Source organism: Rosa rugosa, chromosome 6 (genome assembly GCF_958449725.1).
Source record: "Rosa rugosa chromosome 6, drRosRugo1.1, whole genome shotgun sequence".
NCBI lineage: Eukaryota > Viridiplantae > Streptophyta > Magnoliopsida > Rosales > Rosaceae > Rosa > Rosa rugosa.
This window is the reverse complement of record NC_084825.1, coordinates 22,298,893-22,320,200: the sequence shown is the minus strand read 5'-3', so window position 1 is coordinate 22,320,200 and position 21,308 is coordinate 22,298,893. Positions and strand designations below refer to the sequence as shown.

The window sequence follows — 21,308 nt, the reverse complement described above, 5'->3', positions numbered from 1 at the left end:
CTTGTTTTGTATTGAGATGTCCTTGTGGAGTTTGTTAGTAGGGTTGAGGTTAGGGAAGAAATTATTGTGGTTACTTCTTCCTTGTGCTTGTAAGTTGTTAAGCAGGATTTAAGGTGCGAGACAAGAATTTTATTTTGTGCTCGATGGTTAGAGATGAGAGACCATTGTTTTGGGTTGTCGTTGAGTACTATAATTCCTTCAGAATCAGGATTGTTGGTAGAATTGGAATTAGTAGTAGTTTTGGTGATTCGGAATTTGAATTGAGTTCGCAAGATATGTCTTATATACGTGGTTGATGTTGCTTGCATCATTTTGGAACGATACGTTGCGATTCACAAGGAAAACTGGATTTGAAATTTATTCATTTGAACACTATGGGTTGATGACCTGACCGTGACTTGTGAATATAGTTTTGTTCAAGTGAATGAAATTGAATTTTGAGGCCTATGTATGGTGCAGGAAGAAGCATGGAGGACATGTTAGAGTCAGGCAAGGGTTTGCCTTTGGTGATTGATTTTAGGTGATATAGTTAAACGCAATTTCGGATATTGATTTTAGTGACTTTGTTAGGTATCCATAGTGGTTCAAGTGAATTACTATGTGATATGGAGATTGATTCGATTTTTGAATCGCTAAATGTTAGGGATTGAATTGTGGTGAGTTTTGTTGAAGCAATTGATAGATGAAATTATCGAGATTCTATAAGAGTTGTAAGAGTGTAAGAGTAACTCTAAAAATGTGGGTTTTTCCTAGCTAACTCAGGATGTGTTTAGCTTTATAAATCCCTAATCCTATCGATGAAATTGTTGTGTTTGGTTTGACTCAGAGGATACTAGCTTGACCTCTGTGTGATTTAATTGATTGCTAGGTTTTGAATGATTGTTTGTGATAAATCATTTTGAAAGATGTGTGCAGCAGAGTTCTCGATGGTTTTGAAAAGAGTATTGAGTGACCAAGGTTCGATCCTTGGTGTTGTTGTTGGTTAAACAAAAAAGAAAAGAAAACATGCACACAATCTTATTGATTTTATATTACAAAAAGGGAAACGAGGACTATTCTATACTAAGCCTAGTCAGCAGCTCCGGATGGATTGAGGCTGAGCTCAAGAGAAACGTTTGAGCCACTGTGGTAACCGCCTGAGCCACCAGAATAGTAACCAAAAGCGCTACCTTCCTCGGAAGTAGCCTTCAGGTTACCAAAGACGTCCTCGCCGTGCACGGGGAACAGAGGAAGAGTTTGAACCTCCTGGTGATCTCCTCCTCGTTGTTGCAGGGATGTTTGTCCTCCTGTTGTGCCAAAAGAGTTGTACTGGTATTAGTGTTGAAGTGTGAGGAAGAATATGAAACAAAATTTAAATCAAGAAATCCTTCATTACCAGTAGAATAGGTGGAACCAAAGTTGAGATCAATGGATCTACCATCATCAGTAGAACTAGTGGACCCAAAATTGATGTCAATGGATCCACCAGCCGGCCCAAAATTGATGTCGATGGATCCACCAGCACCAGTAGAACCAGTGGACCCAAAATTGAGATCGATGGATCCACCAGTACCAAGAGAACTAGTTCCCATGGGCACTGGTGCAGCCTGATTACACCTATTCATCTGCTTCTCTCGAGCCCTGACGTTCTGGAACCAAAAGTAAATGTTCTTACCCTCAACATGTCCATACTGGTTCAGCTGGAGGCAGATCTCGTGAATGTGCTCTGTAGATGGGCACTTAAATCCCTTGACGTAGTAAAGATCCTTGAGGATTCTTATTTGTTCTGGAGTAGGAATCCATCTGGTACGGCTTCGCCAGAAATCCATGTTGGCACTACTTCCAGCTGCTTGGGTGTTTCCTCCCTCCTCTGTTGGTTGCTGTTGTTGTGGTTCCATTTGTTGCGGGGTTTGGAGCTCCATTAGTTGCAGAGTTCGTGGCTCTTGGGTCATGAGGTGAGAGGATGTGAATATCGAGGAATACATGGTTTAGTGTTTGAGGGAGATTTTGTTAGAAGGATTGGAGTTGTTGAACTGGTGATTGGAGATCTGAGATTCTCAGAGGAAAGATGAAATCGAATCTTCAAATGGGAAAGAAGATCAGAAGAGAAGGATTGAAATTGATGAAGAAAGGATTTGAGTTTCGAGAGGAAGGCTGCAGAGTTGAGAGAGAATGACTGGGGAAAATTTCTTTTCTTTGATGTGAACAGTTTTTCTCCAGGATGCACCTATTTATAGAACGAGGTGAGCAGATCTCCACCGTTGGATGGACGATCTCTGAGATTCAATCTACGCGTTGGATTAAAGTCATCCGAAAACCCGGAAAAGTTGTTGGCGCGTGGAGAGCGTGTAAGGGGACAGGCCGAACCTCGAGACGCTGTGGCAGACAGCTTTAGCCGAAAGTGATTTGCTTTCCGTAAATCACGGAAGAGACGTGTCGTGGCACGTGGAGTGTACCGACAGTTTGTTGTTATTCTATCGCTTATGATAGAATAAATAAAAGAAGTTGCATGGATAGTAACGAGAGCAGCTGGTGCTCTAGTGGTTGAAGAGCAAGGCTCTTGTACAAGAGGTCAGAGGTTCGAACCTTGCCTCTCGTTTATTTTTATTATGTTCGCTTATGACATAATAAGTATAACATTTGTACACGTTATATTAAGCACAGCTTGTGCTCCAGTGGTTGGGGGACAAAGGTTTCGTGCGGCAGGTTGAGGTTTCGAACCTTGCCTTCCCCGTTATTTTATTTATGTCACTTATGACATAATAAATATAACACGTGAGCATATATTAATGAAGGCAGCTCTTGCTTCAGTGGTTGGGAGCAAAACCTTCGTGTTCGAGGTCGGGAGTTCGAACCTTACCTCTTACAAATATTTTTGGATCTCGTATATGCTTGATATACGGACGTATATACGGTATGTACGGTATACATACGTATATACGGTCTGTACGGTATGCATATGTATATACAGTTGTACGGTATGCATACGTATATACGGTCTGTACGGTATGTATACGTATATACGATATGTACAATTTCATACCGTAGCCGAGCTGGAAGTTGGTGGGCCGATTGGTAGGCCCAAATAGTAAGCCCAAATAGTAAGCCCAATTGTTCGGCCCGATTGGTAGGCCCAAATGTTAAGCCCAATCGTTCGGCCCGAATAGTAGGCCCAAATGTTAAACCCAAAGTGGTTTGGGCCGGTTCGAATGTGGATGGTCCGATTTCTTCAGGCCCAATTGGCCAGCCCTAGTGCTTAACCCAAGGATTGAGCAAGCCCAAGTCATCATCATTGGATGACATAATTTATTAGCGTGCTTTTGGGGATGATTTGTTTTGAGTGATGCATCTCTATGGTTGTGAAGAGTGGTGCATGCTTAAGTTTTACTACGGAGATTTACCGTGATGCTAATTGAGTAGCGAAACACTTTGTGGGAGTGTTTACTGTGCTTGTATGCCAGTACAGAGTGATGATCTATGTGAAGATCTATGTGATGATCTATGTGAAGATCTATGTGAGGATCTATGAGATGATCCATGTGACGATTTTGTGTATGTGATGTGGAGTGATGTTGAGCAGTTGTGTTGTGAGTTTACGTTTGTGATGAAAGGATTTAGTGGCCATAGGAATGTATTTTTATACAAAGGGCTGAGGCTTTGTAGATTACTACAGATTTGGAAAAGATGGAGATTCTATAGTTAGGTCAACCTTAATCGAGAGGAATTGACTTACGCTTAAATTTCGGGACGAAATTTCTTTAAGGAGGGTAGATTGTAATACCCCGAAAAATCCAAATTAAATTCCGTGGATTTTTAGAAATGATTTCACGATAATAGGAGCGAGTACGAAGCTTGGAAAAGTTGTGGAATTAGTTCGAACGATTTAATTTTCGAAAACGAACGTTTTTAGGGGGTCAACAAAGTTGACTTTTTATACGTTCAAAATTTGGGAAAACTTCCTTCATGAAAGTTGTAGAGCTCGTCGATACGAGTTCGTGGACATGTGGAACGCAATATTCGGAGTTCGTATGATTAAGTTATGAATATTTGAAAATTGGGAATTTTCTATAAATATCGAAAAAAAAATCAGAAATTTCATTTGAGGACGAAATTTTATTCTTTTTGCTGAACGGTCCCCGAAACCCTCCGTTCTCTCTCCTCAGAACCGTCGGGTACCAGCTGACCCGACCCGGCTTTTCTGCCGCCTCCGGCGTCCTCTGGCTCAGGACCCGGCGCCTCCCGAACTCGCCGCCGCACGCTCAGTCGCCTGGTGGTGTCATCTTGCTCCGCCGCTGCCCCCAGAAGTGGATCGAAGCCCCCCCGAAGCTAGAACCCGACCCGACCGGAAAACCACTTTTCCGGCGTTTCACGGGCCGATCCTCCCCATTTTTGTGATCTCCTCCTTCCCCTGATCATCCTCATATCCTCCTTGCGTGACGATTTGGAGTGTGGAGTGAAAGATCACGAGTTGAAAATTTCGACGTCCCTGATTCAATCTGGAATCTGATCAGACGCACGAGATTAATCCAACTTCAACGCTTGATCTAGGACGATCTAGGCCAAACCAGACTTAGCTCCAGGTATGGAAGTCGACCACCCTTTCATTTTGAACCAGTTTGTAGTTGGTCACTTTAGCATCTGAGGTGGTTGGCCGGCGTTGACCGCCGGGTTGACCGCCGTCTGACCTCCGCATGTGGCGGCGCGTCGGACCATATTTTGAGTTTATATTATCTGGACGGTGATCTATGCATCCATACGAGCGTTTTGATATATTACAAGGTTATGTTAGAAAAAGTTGGTAAATAGTGGATTTACGTTTTTACGTTACTATTTACGGTTTTTACGTTTTATCTTCGGTTTACGATCTGCGAAGATCAGACCATCGGTTTTACTTCAAATTTTAGTATGTTGATCGTATGACTGTCCCGGTGACTTTGTGAGGTCACGGGCGAAGATCCGACCGTTGGATCTTCGTATAATTGAGAAATAGTGATTCGGAAGGCGATTCTTGAGAATCCGACCGTCGGATTTTCATATAATTTTGTGGAGATGTTAGTAAGGGCGATTCAGGAAGATTTGACCGTTGGATCTTCGTGATAATTTTGGAGGGTGATCCTAAGGGCGATCCGTGAGGATCCGACCGTTGGATCATCATATAAATTTGATCTGACTGTTGGATCATCATTAAATTAGAATCCGACCGTTGGATTTCTGTATATGTGTGGTCTATGAATGATTTCTAAGTTAAGATCGTGTTTGACTAGGTGGTTGATTGATTGATTGGTGAACGATTTCGGATCGTTGTTTTTGAGCTGTTAAGAAGACGCAGCGGGAATTTAGAGGTGAGTAAACCTCACGTGGTTCATATTACGAACCGAATAAATTTATTTACCTTATTTTGTCGTAATTGTGTGAAAATATTTATGGAATAAATATTTGTTTTAAAATCATATGGACTTGATCAATTACGGTCCATAGGTAAGTAAAATGGTTTTAATTATACAAAATGAATTTCACGATTTTCTTGTGTGAACTATAGTTGGTATTAGTGGTCATTCCTGAGTGGGTGATTACGTATATATATATTTACGTGATTATATGTGGAATGGTGTGACATTGAAGAGTGTGGAATTTGGGATGATTAAAATACTATGAATTGAAATTTGACTTATCATATTTATATGTGATGATCATGATTGATGAGTGCTTGTTAATATTCATGATTTACATTGGAGTATGTATAGAGTTGGAGAATGTAGGATTCTGAGGACGAGGTGTCCGAAGTTTGACGGTTATGGATAACCGGAGTGTTTGTGTACTGAGGACGGGGATGTCCAAAGTGCGACGGTTTATTATTAACCGAAGTTGTGTACTGAGGACGGGGATGTCCAAAGTGCGACGGTTTATTATTAACCGAAGTTGTGTACCGAGGACGGGGATGTCCAAAGTGCGACGGTTTATTATTAACCGAAGTATATGGTGCTGAGGACGGGGATGTCCAAAGCGCGACGGTTATAGTGTTAACCGAAGTATTTTTGCTGTTGCTTGACCCTAGGCCAAAGTGTCAGAGGTAACGAGGCAGTTAGAGCTCTAACGTGTTATTGGGATGGACCAGAGTGGTGTTATGTGGGTTGGGTGTTTGCAGGACCAGTGTGGTGTATTGTGATTTGAGGATTGTGAAAATGTATTCCTTGTGGTTTTCCATGAGTGGTTTGATGTCTCTTTGCAGACGTAATACTGTTGAATTTTACTTGAATTGTAATTTAATAAATCAACAGTTCTTTCTTGTTTACTCATACTGGCTGTAAAAAGCTTACCGGGTTTTGTGTTGTTGCAACTCCCGGTACACTATTCAAATTGTGTAGCGGGTAATCCTACAGGACAGGAGAACCAGGACGGTGATCGTGCGGTTAGAGCAATGGTTATAGTTTTACAGCAATTGTAATAGTGAGGCGAGTTAAGCTCATTTGAGCCTTACAATTTGATTTGGTGGGAGTGTGCTGTAATAAATAACTTGAGGATTTGGGTTATTGTAAATTTGAGAGTTGTGAAGTGTGGTTGTTTGTGAGAAAAAAATTCAGGATGTTAGTTGTAATTTGTTATTATTCATGTTTCGGATTTGAATTGATTATTCAAAATTCGGGGCGTGACATCTATATAGCATATACCCTAATTGCTTGGAGAGGAAGTTTTTTTTTTTTTTTTTGTTCTTTTTATTGACATATATGGGTCTCATGAATGGAATTGTTCGAGCGAACACCAGATCTATTTTGGGAAGGAGAATTCCCAGCATGTTACATTGGAGAGTCGATCAGCAGCAGAGAGTGGGACTCGAACGAAATCAATCCACACGTGAGCCCCGGCCAGCCCCCTCCCCCTCCCCCTCCAGAACTTCACCACAACTTAACTGGTCATGAAACCTATCTTGAATCTATATCACCAGATTTTACACCCTCCGGAGGTCTCACCGCAGTTCTGCTAGGCCTGTTGGCATCCCAAAAAGAAGACAACTCAAAGTAAATGAAGTAGTGGCGCAGAAATGAAACTTGTAATTTAGTATCGAAAGTTATTATTTTCAGGAATGAAAAGTATACAGTAGTATCTAAGGAGCTACTATTCATGATCCTATTGCAATCTTTACAGCGGAATATGATTTTTCTGGGAGATTAAACATATGAGGGAGGCCAATCGTCTAGTGAAAGAGCTAAAGCTCTTGAGATAAAACGGATAATCACCATTGCGTGATGACTGCTGTTGCATTAAACCTAGTAATGGAGATGATGATTTCAATGTTGCCGATCAAGCCCAACGGTTTCACCCAGAAAGCTAAAATTGGTAAATGAATTTGAGACATCTAAGGCGCCTCTACATCCAAAATAGTTTCGTTTGTTCATACTTTAGTAAGGATTAACTTTACATGACTGGGAAATGAATGGAAAAAAAAGAAAAAAGATAAAGAAAGATGAGCGATTATGGAAAAGTATATCAAATCAATCCCTACAAAAGTATTATTGCTAGTTAATTAATCGTGATTAATTAATTAACAAGGCATTGTGGGCGACCCGGTGCTTTTGTTGAATTGTGGAATATTTACTTCTTGAGGAAGAAGATGGTACTTAATGCCAAGGTTTTGGAATATCCTCTTCAATTCAAACACCAGCTCTGATCTTCGAACACTCTTTTCCCCATAGTTTTGATGGTTCATCGTATGTTGAACACATAGCAACATTTTCATCTTGTCCACATTCACAATGTCCTTCACTATCACCGAGTGTTTCGGGTTCCAATGCTTTGGTTTGCTCTCAATATATCTGCATATATGAATTCGTCGAGTATTAATTAATATACACGAAACAATTAACACTTTTACAAAAGCAATTTTTTGGTAGAAGCAAAGCCTCTCATCAGGTCATCAATTGCTATTGTTCTGGCGTAGGTGAGGGGTAAAGAACACCTTGGGAAGTTTTTTCCCTCCAAAGTTTTTTTCCGTGTAAGGTTTGAACCTTTAGATGAAGGAAAACCTTCCAATGTCTTTTTTAACCCTCGTTTAGGCTATAGCGATACCAGTTGACCTAATGAGAAGCTTCACGACAACATTTAATCATGCAATTTGACCGGAAAACTAATAGCTTCAGTAAATTTGATCAAGCTTAGTGATTACAAGCGCATCATTAATTTAATTATGCAGGGACAAAAAATATATTCATGCAGCTATAGGTTTTTTTATAAAAAATAAAAATAAAAAGGGAGAGATTACTTACGATTGTATAGCCTTCTTGAGTGCAGTAACATCGTCAACTGGAGTAGAGACATCAATGGTGAAATCAACACTGTCACCCATGTCTGGGCTTCTTCTGAAATTGCTAATAGGCTTTGTAAGAAGCACAGAATTCGGGTAATATATTTTCTCATTATCATATCTTAAGAAAACTGTTGTCAATATGTTCATCTCTTCCACAATCATCTGCATGCACAAAAATCATATGGTGAAGTTATTAGTCGTTGAAAATTTATAAGAACAGAACCGAGACAACTTACAATGCCTGGCTCTCTTTTGGTGTACGTGATCTCTTGCGATCATGTCACAACATCCATGTCGTTTTAGAGTTTAACACTTAAGCATCTTGCTTTAAGCTAGGTTCAATACTTATGTATATTATATTAAAAAGATATAGCTAGCCACATGATGGAAAGACCAAAACCAAGAAATTATAGATCGAATCCGGATTCACATAGTATAGCACTATAGCTTACCTGTACGCCATCGACGACGCAACGATCACCGACATCGAACGGGTGCATCACAAACACAAAAATGATGGACTCAAACATAGTTTTGCACATGTTTTGAAACATGAAGCCTACGAGCAGCAACTGAGAAGTGACCACAAAGATAACCTTAGTTGTGGCCAAACCCATGACCAAAAGGCTCACCACAGTTATAATCACAATCACAACTGCACTCGCCAGCTTGTGAAGTTGTTGGACAGCGGTCTTGGTATCATTCAAAGAATGAGCCAATGCTTTGCGCTCAATGTAGGCATGTACCTAAAGATTGATTACATCAGATAAAAATGGTTAAGGTTTACGGGTGCTTGAGATGGAAAGGTTTATAAGATAATTGTGTTAAAGCTCACCACCCAATTTCTGAAGGAAGACTTTGTTATTCTACCAGTTTCAGTTGCTCCTTCAAAGAGAGGGAATATGGTGTGAATTTCATCATTCTTCAAGAACCGTAGTAAATCTTCCTCTTCTATGTATCTGTAAGTGAAAAATTAATAAGGATACATTAATCTTTTCATCGCTTTACCCAAGCCCTAAATCTTAAATCTTAAACTGCAAACGCTAATAAACTGAAGAAAACTCCCAACCCTTAAACTCAAGAAAATCACCCTGCCACCGGCCAGACTTTCAATATCATAATGATTGAATATCTTGGAGACCAAAACGTACTTGCATGTCCCCAGCTGTTCTATTCCTTAGCTAAGAGACTAACACGTAACCCAATCCAGAAAATATCTCCATAAGAGAAGAATGTCAACCCTTGTACTGGGCTTCATATGAGTACTGGCATTTCCTTTTTCTTTTCTTTTTTTTGACAAAATATGAGTACCGGCATCGAGCCTGGAAATCTAAAAGCTGGCTAAAACACATTTATAATCTTGTTTGTGAAAAAATAATAATAATAATAATGAATAGGTTGAAAAAGAAAATAAAAATGTACATATGAGTTAAAACGACATTTTTAGCTGTTAGATTTTTTTCTTTTCTTTTCTTTAAGAGACAAGTACAATATCGCTTGCATAAAATCTAAGGTAAGATGATCTTGTTTCAAAGCAAGTCAGCAACAATTAAAGAGATTGTACCTGTACAGTCGAGAATAAGTGAAGGAAAAACAATATTAATTCTTTGTCATATATATTAATATTGAAACCTGTTAAGTTATTCTAATTAAAAAAAAAAAAGACCTGTTATTAGGCCTGGCAACTGGGCGGTCACGGGCGGGTTGCGGGCGGACTTAACGGGTTGGCGGTCTTAACGGGCTCAACCCGTTATAACCCGTTAAGATAACGGGTTATAACGGGTTGAGCCCGATAGGTTCGCGGGTTACCCGTTGGAACCCGTTAAGACCGCTAAGGTTTTTTTTTTTTTTTTTTAATTTTAAAATTCTTTTATAATCAATTACCCACTAAAACCCGTTAACAATAAATTGACTATTGAAACACGTTAAGACCCCCTAACATAAAAATGATTTTTTTTTTTTGCATTTTTTAAACTCTTTTTCACATCCATTATCTATTAAAACTCTTCTAAAAAATAATAAAAAATTGTTTTTATTTTTTATTTTTTAAACCATTTTCCAACCCATTACGACATTACCCATTAAAACTCTTTTTCGTTGTTGCTTTGAAAATCAACAAATTCAAAGAAAATCGAGTTAGATGGGGAGAGAAGGTTAGATGGGTTAGACCATTTTTTATTTCTAATCGGGTTAGATGGGTTCCATCGGGCAGCCCGTTTCCGCCCGTTAACTAACGGGTTGTTAACGGGTTGGCAGCCCATTAACACGTTATATTATCGGGCGGAAATAAATGGGTTTTAAGCGGGCGGTTAACGGGCGGTTGACGGGTCATGGGCTGAATTGCCAGGCCTACCTGTTATGATATTATAGTAGGTACGTCAGCACATTAATTTGCATTACTTCTATACATTGTTAATAATTCGTATGCAGTCTAACCTATGATGAACAGTAAATCATCCTGTCCCTAGAAATTAAACCCTAGAGGCCATTACATGCATATAAGGAACTACCTGACTTAAACAATGGGGGTACTCAATGTCTCAATGGTAGTTGTGTATTATTACAAGCACAATTATCACCTTCAAGGATGCACCGGCCGGAAAACTGATCGAATATATTATTAGCAAACACTTACTTATTTCTAGCTTAAAGTGTCCTCTACATTCTAGAACAAACGCACTAGCTGGTTTTGCACACACCTCTTCATCATGATGTACATGTCAAAATCAAAGGGTTCATTTTCAAAAGTTCATGAAATATATTGAATAATCAATGTCGATCAAGTAGTGAGGATAAGGATTCAAATTAAAACTAGTAAAAGTTAGAAAGGGAGCAGCATATATTACCATGCCAATGTATGATGAACCAGCACTACGTACCACGTATGTGTTTTATATATGCCGGATTCTTGTTTTACTCATGCTTATCGTCAAGCCAATATTGTGGCTCATACTTTAGCTCGTTTTGCTTGTTCTTCTTCTAGTTCTTTATTCTGGGGCCTAGAGCCTCCATCTTGTATTGTTGATGTACTTTCTAAGGAGTTTACCTCCTGATTTATTTGAGTTGACAGTTTCTCTTAAAAAAAAAAAAAAAATATGTATTAACAGAGGCTGGGTTGGCATAATCTAATCAATTAAATATTAGCCTCTTAACACGCGTCACGTACGCCCGTGTCAATTTGCCTTTTAAATTTGGATAATTTTTTATTTTTTCTTTTATGCTAAAAAATTTTGTACAAATGAAAAAAAAATGAAAATATTTAGTTACTAGCAGCAAAAAACTGTTTTTGTTGATGTTCTTAAAAGTCCTTGAAATATAAAATTGTTTTCATATTAGATAAAGGACAATTTTGGACTTTCAAAAATTTAACCATATTAAGGAGAAGGGGCCGTGACCACTTACACAATTTCAGCATGAACATTGCCCACTTACTCCACCAAGAGTTTTTTAACCTCATTTACCCAATCTAACCTATAGTGACAGTTTTGCCCCCTATTAAACTCTTTCCTCTCAGACTCTCTCTCTCTCTCTCTCTCTCTCTCTCTCTCTCTCTCTCTCTCTCTATGCCATGGCTGCTCCGGCGGCTTCGGGCCACCACCTCCATCAAGTCTCCACCGCCATCAGAGACGATCTCAACCGTCAGGGGTCCCCCAAGCCAGCCCCAAGATCGGAGCACTGCATCCGGATTCGAACTCAACCTCCGAGCGCCGCCGTCACCCAAACCAGACTCTCTCTCTCTCTCTCTCTCTCTCTCTCTCTCTCTCTCTCTCTCTCTCTCTCTCTCTCTCTCTCTCTCTCTCTCTCTCTCTCTCTCTGCCATGGCTGCTCCGGCGCCCCACCTTTGGCTTCGGCGTTGCCGTCTCCCAAACCACAGATCCAACGATCCAAGGCCCATTGCAACAACTCAGCCCCACCGCCGATCCGACTCTGATCCCAGCCACAATCGACTCCTCTCCAACGTCGCCGTCACCCTAAAACACGCCCCGACTACTCCTGCATTGGCCTCACACTCCGGTGGGTGCCCAGAGAAATTTTTTTTTTTTCTGTATCTTGAGATTTTTTTTTTGTATCTGTAATGTATTCATTTTGGTTCAATAATATGATTATTGAGCCAATAATATGATTATTAGGAGGCAATAATATGAGTATTGGGGGGCAATAATATGATTACTGGGGGGCAATAATATGATCAATTGTGCATGTAATGTATTCATTTTGGTTTTGGGAGTTCATACAATTCACTGGACGAAAATAATATGATTATTGGAGGCAATAATATTATTTTTGGGAGGCAATAATATGATTATTGGGGGGCAATAATATGGTTATTGGGTATTATTAGGGGGCAATAAATTCAGACACTGGAATCCAGACACTAGTCCGGTAGCCGGATTCCGGTCACCGGTCTCCGGTCACCGGAGTCGGCGGCCGGCCACTGGTCACCGAAGTCCGGCAAGGTGGAGGATGACTTCTCCCTCTAAGTGAGAAACAAGGAGAGGGCAAAAAACTCCCAAAAATAAATAAAAAATAATAAAAAAGAATTAATTGGGTATTAGGGAAATAATCTCTTAGAGTGTTTTGGGTAAACGGGGTTAAAAAACTGTTAGCAGAGCAAGTGGGCAATTTTTAAGCTGAAATTGGGTAAATGATCATTTCCCCTAAGGAGAATTGGCTTAATATATAAGATGAATGTGTAGCCACTTGTTATTTGCATTTTTATGATGACAGTTTCGGAATGATTGTGAAATCTTCGTACTTTCATAAGTATTTTTTTGTAGTTAAGTTGAAATTAAGTTGATGACAGCTTTCAACTCGAGGATAGCTACACAATTCTAGTATATATATAATAGTGGACTTATCATGAGTTGTAATTATTGATACTTAAATTTTTTTTGACAGTCTTGCTTTATCTTTATCTCAATTATTTCTCTGTTACTCCAGAGAGTATTCAATGCACCAACATAAATGGACAGCTGGATAATATCAAGTACATTTATTAGTATCAACGATTGAGATCTACTGAATCTGCTGGTTCACTTACACCATCAGTGCATAAAAGAATTTTTCCTGTCCCCCCCCCTCATAAGTGAAGAATTGTTTAGTACCAAAAATTGCAGTTTGTAATCAAATTTGAATCAACATTTTTTTTTTTTGTTCTTCAGGAATAATCCATCATTAATGAAGGAATTTAAACCTACAAAACTGACCTGTTTCGATCTTAACAAATTTTCATGATTTGAAAATGGTTCTAAGCTGATTTGGACTGAAGGTTATGCTAAAAATATTGTAGACAAAATCAAATATAAAAGATACCGACATGGCGAGAGATGTACCAACTAGAATTTGAAGCAAAGTGAAAGAAACGTATAGGACAACTGAAAGTGGGAAAGAAACTTACTTGGCACCAGACTTGGCAACATTCTTGAATATTCTTTGAGCACTGTTCCTCGCCTCCCATTCACTCGTAATCTCCGATTCCGTATTGCCGAAATCATCCATCGTACTTGAAACCATTGTCGACAAACCTGAAGACCTGACATAGCTCACCAGCCTCTTCACACTCCACGCCGTCGCCCTACCCGGCATGCTCAACTTCTTGAGCTTCTCCATGTCAATCCTCCTCGACCCATCTTGCTTACAAGACCTCGACTTGGTCAACTGGCTAGACTTATCCCTCCTCAACCTGGCCGGCAATGTCTTGGACGCCTGCAAACGACGCTGCGAAAGGTGCTCCCTCTCCTCCAGATCCATTGGCGGCCCGGACAGGGCATCCAAAATGAAGTGGTGGAATACACTCTCTTTCATACGGTCAAAGAATGTAGCTACGTGAAATGAAGAGGCCAACACCTTGACAAAAACGATCTTTAGCAACCAAATCGTGGCGCCGATCAGCACCGCAATGAGGGCTCGAAACACTTTTTTTAGAACCTTGCTTTGTTTGTCGACATGAGGGAACATGATCACCCAAGCCACTAAAACTAGGGCTAGCCAAGCACAATTTTGGAAACTCTTGCGCAGACCAAACACAAAGTAGAGTACTTTTTCTCTAAGCATGAAGTTTCTCTCTATAAGAAAGACAATGAACCCCACGACCCAACCCGAGACTAAGCGCCCACAAAACATAACCAAAACCATTAGGCACCATTTCCATACCTGCAAACCCCATTTCATTTCGTGTTTAAGGGAATCTGCAGTCAGGGAACATACCAAGCAAGTCATTATTATGAGAAACAAAGTCCACTCTATCAGAGCTCTCTTGTTCATCTTTCTCTTCCTTTTGTTCCCTTGCTTGCGTTTGTTTCCCTCTTCTTCTTGGTCGTCTTCTTCATTTTCGAACCATTCTTCATCATCTGATGAGGACGAGTAGTTGTCTTCGTTAGTGTTTAAGGGCTCGTGTTCTTCGGATTGGAGAATGGTTCTTGGTGTCACAGGATGCTTATTCTCCTCGAACCGTGACCGGGGTTTGGAAAAGTTGAGGCGTCTAAGGGTTTTGGATTTTGACTGTGGTGATTGTGGGATTGAGTCTGCTTGGGGTGACTGGTTGAGTTTGGGGCTTGGTTGGTCTATGCTTACTACCACATGGTCTGTATTGCTCTTTTGGAACTCCATGGTTGCCTTTAACTTTGAGAAGGAGAGATGTTAGTGGTCTTTCTCTCCCGGAAGAAGAGCATTTAAAAGGAAGGAAATGGAAGCTTTTGCCTTTTTCTCTCACCTTCAAGATTGAAGTTAATTATCACACGTTTTTTTTTTAATGGATAGAAGTTATCCCACATTTTAGATATGAATTATTTATATAATGTGGTGAAATAGATTCCATCATTTGATTTAATTGCGCAGTTTACTTTTTTTTTTAAAGGGAATTGCGCAGTTTACTAATATGACTACTTTACTTGAGACGTTCACATTAATATCAAGATCATCAATTCAGAAAATATTAAGAAAACAACATCAATTATGAACCAAAATGATGGGATAGTATAATATAGGACACGCTTCTATAAAGCAATGATTCCATGGAAATGTTGGTTTACCAACAATCAAGGCGCAACTTAATCTAAAACTTTTCTGACATTAGATAAATAAGACAAGGATAATTTATTGACGAAGCAAAAGAAAAAAAGTAGGGAGTGGGGACATAAAAGCTCAAACATAATTAGAATGGCAAAGTGGGAGCTACAAATTAAGTGTGAGTTCCCACCTCGTGTGGGAGACTCAAGATCAACATAGATGGTGCGTTTATAGGTGACACTGAACAGGGTGGAATTGGGGTTGTGGTGAGAGATAAGGCTGTTCCATTCAATGGTGCGTGGTTCAGACTCCAGACACCTTCCTCATGTGTCTTCAGCATTTCATAGTGAAGCTGAAGCGTGCAGTGTGGGGCTCTTGCTGGCTATATATCAAGTGTGGAAATAGGTGGAGATGGAGAGTGATTCTTCTATATTGGTTGCTACATAGAATCAATCATTAAGGTGAAAACAACTCTGAGGTCAGTTGGATTACAGATGATTATAAGGATTATATGCATCTTTTGATTTTATTCATATCTGACAGATGAGTAAATAGTACTGCAGCTGATAGGTTAGCTCACTTTGCTGGTTTAATTCATGTTATTTATCTTACTTTAGATGAGGCTGCTACAATCTTACAGGATTTCCATTATGAAGATTTTTGTAATATTTCTATAAGCACTTGAGGTATAGGTATTACGTCCCTTCGATGCGACAAGTTACAGTAAATAATAACATGAACGTGAGAATCAGCCTCTCAGTTTAAATAGTGTCAAATGAAAAACAAATCCATAAAGGAAACTAATAAAAGAAATTTCCCAAGTTACAAAATCATTTAAAAATAAGCTTCATTGTACGTGTTCTATTTTGAGAAGGGTAGCGACTGTGTACGTCAACTTGAAAAGCATTAGCTTGAGGAGTTTGGGTCCCATTTAATTTGGTCATTCCGTTCTGTGGGGACGGAACTTCCTAAATTTATCATCATTTAGGGCTTCATCACCATTTGCCATATAAGCACAGACAAATTTAATCTCATGTTCTACTCGAGACTTCAGTAGATGTGATGAGCTTTATAAAACATGCTCCTTTTTAACCATATCATGCCAATGAGTCCGGCTCCTTTAAAGTTAAGAGTCGTGTGTAGTTGTATAAAGTTAATAAAATTCAAACCATTTAAATTCATCTAATGAGCAAGATAGAATAGGTGATTTAAATGGTTTGAATTTTATTAACTACATGTAATTTTACTTTTCCTAACTTTAGAATGGCCGAATCCAAATACCTTCAGAATTTGTGGAACTTACCTGTTGAACCTTTACTGGTATCAAATTCAAAGGAGTCGAAACCTTTTCCGCATCATTATTCATTGGATTCAAAACCTTCTCAGCCCACTATGCCAAAATGTGCTTCAGACGACACACTTCAGACCACATAAGTTTTGTTTTATGTCGTCTGAGTTTTTCAGACGACATAATTTTTTTTTGTGTTGTCTGAATATAGACTAAAACCATACTCGTTCAATTGGAAAAAATGGTGAGCATTCAGACGACACATTTGTGTAGTTGTAAAAGATGATGATTTCCTATCTCAAAGATCGTTTCATTTTGAAAATATGAATAGATACAGACAACACTTATATGTTGTTGTAAAATATAGGGATATTTCAAATCTAACCCTAAGAGAATATTTGGAATTCCCTCCAAAAAGTTCTAGTCCTTTCCCTCTCAAAATGCCGAGACCCTAGCTGACTAGTCAATGAGGGTGATACTCAGACAACACAATTGTGTTGTGTGAAGAAGGTGAGTTTCACTTTTTTTTTCCCAAGTCTTTTTTGGCATTACATTTACTCCTTCCCATCTCGGCTCACTCTTTCAGCCACACAAAATCCCCATTTTCTCTCTCCACCTCTCGTTTGCTTCCCCGAAACCGAAAATCCCTAGAATCTCTCTCAATTAAATTCTCTTCGAAAATCATGTTCAGATCCAGTCCCCGGAACCGGAAGGCTTCTCTTCCAAAGACAATGGTTTCAATTTGGGCGTTTAGTGTTCTTCTACCTTTGGGGTTTGTCTGATTTCTCACATTTTGCTCATGATTTTTCTTCTTGCAGATTGATATTGGTTCCTCCTGCAGACTGTGAAATAGATAAACCCTAAATCATTATGTCCCAACAGGGGAGATACGAACCCATATCTCCTTCTCCGGGCGTATGCGGTTCCACTCCAGTTCTCCTTCTCTGGGCGTATGCGGTTCCTCCTGCAGACGGTGAGCTTCGACTCCTAAAGATGGAAGCTTTCACTGAATCTTCGGTTTCTTCTTCAATCCAAGAAAAACCAAATGGTTTCACCGAATCTTGACTACAACCCGTCAAATTTGTTGTTCTCCACAGAGCCTACTGCCCTCCATGTCTCAACAAGCTTCTCTTCACCACCAAGAATCCATTCTCATTTGCTTTCGACTTCTTGTTCATTCTATGCACTTCTCTAGCTCTGCCTTTGTCCCTGTTCGTCGCCCATGTTGACTCGGCCTCTGCTTTAGGCTAGGTAACCCGCTCGGACGCATATGTATCTCTCTATGGCTTAATTAGTTTGGGTCTGAATTCCACTTTATATTCTGGTTCATTAGTTGATAGATCTGGTTTGTTTTCCTTTGATTTCTGGATATAAATTTGGTTTGTTTTCAATTCAGTTTGCCTAGGGTTCATATGATTGCATTTGGGTTTCTAGATTGGGCTTTTTATTTAGGCATTGCCCTCTGTCTCGACCTCTCAAGCTTTATAAAGCTTCAATATTTTGAGTTGTATGTTACACTGCTATAACATCTGTTTTGATTTTTTTTTTCTTTTCTTTTTTGCTTGGTTGTAGGTTGAATTGTTCTAGTGATGCCGATTGAAATTACTCGTGAATACATATTTGAGGTATTGTAACAATATTTCGAGATTCCCCCATTTAATTCCATTTATTAGGCTAGATTTATGTTGCATTCTGAATTCTATCGTTTGTTCATAATGTTAATACTTATTATTTTATTGGTTGCATTTGAATTGCAGATGAGTTTAGATTATGCAGTTTTGATATGGGCTTGGATTATGCTAAGGGAATCAATGGAGTTGGGAGTATAGATGGCTATGGGATTGAGCAAAAAGAAGCTGAAAGGGTATTGCATTTGGCACCAATAGGAAACTCTTGGGTTCTTCAGCTAAGGAAGTCAAAAGGTATTGCATTTGGCACCAATAGGCTTTGTTGATTCACTTGTTTTACGAACCAATTTTGCAAGCTAATAGGAAACTCATCAGAGCCAAGTATGGAGTTTTTGAAAACCTATAGTGGTAGCTAGAGATTGTTCTTTAGTCTGGTATATAATAATTTGCTTTACATATAACTATATGAGATAAAACTATTACTCAGAAATAGTTGATGCCATGACTGATGCAATTTTCGGTTTTGCTGACCATTTATTTATAGAAATAATCGAGTGAATCCAGTCTTAAATAAGTTTATACACAACTATAAATGACCACAAGATAATTGTTATTTTGACAATACTATATATGAAAGTAAAATAACAATTATCTAAGGCTCTAAGCATCATCGTGCACCATCCATTCACTCTGCATGCTATGCCATTGCTAAACCATCAACTATGGTGCAAAAGATGAACAACAAAAAGAAGCTAAGGGGGCACCATAATGCTGTCTATTGTGGTGTGGTTCACTTTGATAATCAGCTTACTTTCTAGGCACCCATGATGAGATATTGTTAAGTTATAAATATCAGTTTAAATGGTAGTTAACATTGTCTGGGATAAAGGTATTTCGCCAATTAACTGTTTCTGGTTGCCTTACAACATGCTCCCTCTTGGTACTTGGTTTATTTTCCCTTGGATCTTCTAGTATCTTTATGTGTTTTGCAAAACATATACATATTGCACTGTATATGTGATCTTGATCGGTCTGGGAGATATGTTATCACTGGATCGATCGGATGATCGTCTTGTCAAGATTTGGTCATTGGGAACTGCACTTGTCATGGACACAAAGTGAGTTATGTAATATGGGTGACATGCTCTCTCCATCCCCATCCCCATGCCCGCCTTCCTCCCTCCCTCTCTCTCTTTCTCTCTCTGGCATTGAATTATTTGTTTCCTTTATTAATTTACTTACCTTTCTGGTTATATGAATCAAAGTGTGACATTACTGACTTGGCTGTGAGTTCAAACAATACTTTGGTCACATCTGCTTCATCTGAATTGGATAGTTATCTTTACTTGCAGTGGCGTTTGCCAGATGGATATCCCATTTCGGTTCTGCAGGGCCATACTGGAACTATGACTGCTATTGCATTTAGTTCAACGCTTAGTGCAATTTACCAACTTTTATCATAAGCCCCATTCTAAGATTTATTGCTCTCTGATGTTGCTTCCCTCTACTTGGTTGTTCTCTATGTGTGAAATGATTCCACTGAATAGCATGATTTGGAAACATTTTCGTGTAAAGTAAATCCCTAATACTAAGCAGTTTGCAACTATTATCAAGTTTTCAGAAACAATTATTTGAAACATGTTGGTTGTGGTTGTTATTTTATCACTTGGCATTTAGCGAAACAGTACTTGAAATCCCTTTGCTGTTACTTTGTCCTCAATCCCATTTGTAGGTTATCAGATGATGAGACTTGTCGAATTTGGGATGCTAGGTCCTCCCAATGCCCTCCACGAATATTCATGCCAAAACCTTTGGACCCTATAACAGGTTAGATGATGCTGCCTAGAGTGTTGCTGAATTGATTACGTACAACTTGTTTTGATAATTGCAGATGGTCATTTACACGAGAAGGTAACTTTCATTTTCTTTCTCTTTTGACTGACCAACAAGCTATTGTTGCTGCCTATATTATTCAACTTCAATGTTTCTTTATTTCACTGTTAAAAATTTCATCTGTGCAGGAGAGGTTGAAACGTTGTCTTAGGAATGCCTTGGCTAAGAACCGGATGGTTGCATTTTTGCTTGTTGATAACCCACAGAACCCACAGAATTCCGTGACGAAAAGCACCTAATAATTAGTGCATAGATATGTGCTTTTGGACATGCATCATCCATATCCTAGATTAGTATAATTGCTCTAGATAGTAGGTTTTTGCCTTAGGATTAGTATAGTTCTGGATGCATGTACTTTGGCTGCAATGACAGATTGAATATTGGTATTTTTGTACTTGGATTCCAGATTTGATGAATATATGGTATTTTGCAGTTTTTAGATTACATGTTTGTCACACAACAAGAATACAAATATGTCTCATCTGAAATACGAGGCAACCACAAAATCAAAGCCATTTATGTTGTTGGATCAACTTAACAACCACAGAAATCAGGAAAAATTTGTTGTTGGGAATCAATTCAGACAACAGAAATATGTCTTGCAAATATGCTTCACACAATAGTATTTAAAAAATACTGTGGTTGTTTTGTTTATTAGACAATACAATACTGTTGTGTGAATGCTTTTAAAGATACAGATTACAATGTTCCCAAAATGCAAAACTCATCAGACAACACAAGATTTTTATTTTTTTATGTCGTCTGATTTTTCAGACGACATAACACTTTTGTCGTCTGATGCCCCCAAGAGACGACACCGTACTAGACGACATATTTTAGTTCGTTCAGACGACAGAACAGTTCTGTCGTCTGAAGGCCTTTTTGGCATAGTGGCCTCCAACGGATAGTTGAGCCGTTATCATCCTCCAATTAATGAAGGCAAAACCTCTATGATATTCTCTTCTCGATATTTGCCTTCCATAGTCCAACAACTACCATACATTATTATTAGCTTATAACAAGAACAATAGGTGCTAAGTAAGGGGCTGTCATTCGATCGGTTTGAATCAATTATAGGTATTACCAACTTCAAAATCAAAGCTTTCGGTTTCAAAATTGAATTACCAATTACCAACCAAAATTTTCAGTTTTTAATCATATCTACCAAATTTGGTATTTCGGTTTTAGGTATTACCAGCTTTAGCACAAC

The 21,308-nt window shown here is 39.0% G+C and overlaps 1 protein-coding gene and 1 long non-coding RNA gene across 3 annotated transcripts; one reads left to right on the top strand and one right to left on the bottom strand.

Moving 5' to 3' along the window:
• Nucleotides 1–7,127: 7,127 nt before the first annotated feature.
• Nucleotides 7,128–14,933, bottom strand: LOC133715800 (mechanosensitive ion channel protein 10-like). Its single transcript, XM_062142453.1, has 5 exons — nt 13,680–14,933; nt 9,117–9,240; nt 8,734–9,027; nt 8,241–8,443; nt 7,128–7,790 (listed from the first exon to the last, which is right to left on the bottom strand). Exons 1-5 carry the CDS (start codon nt 14,888–14,890, stop codon nt 7,520–7,522), a joined length of 2,103 nt encoding a protein of 700 aa, XP_061998437.1. The 5' UTR covers nt 14,891–14,933; the 3' UTR covers nt 7,128–7,519.
• A 2,259-nt stretch (nt 14,934–17,192) lies between these two features.
• On the top strand, nt 17,193–20,539 carry LOC133718445 (uncharacterized). 2 transcript variants are annotated; one of them, XR_009850298.1, is made up of 6 exons: nt 17,193–17,550; nt 17,675–17,828; nt 18,150–18,202; nt 18,335–18,499; nt 19,938–20,032; nt 20,227–20,539. It is a non-coding gene; the product is annotated as an uncharacterized LOC133718445 (long non-coding RNA). The 2 variants fall into 2 exon arrangements; XR_009850297.1 differs by having other exon boundaries at nt 19,938–20,116.
• Nucleotides 20,540–21,308: the final 769 nt, after the last annotated feature.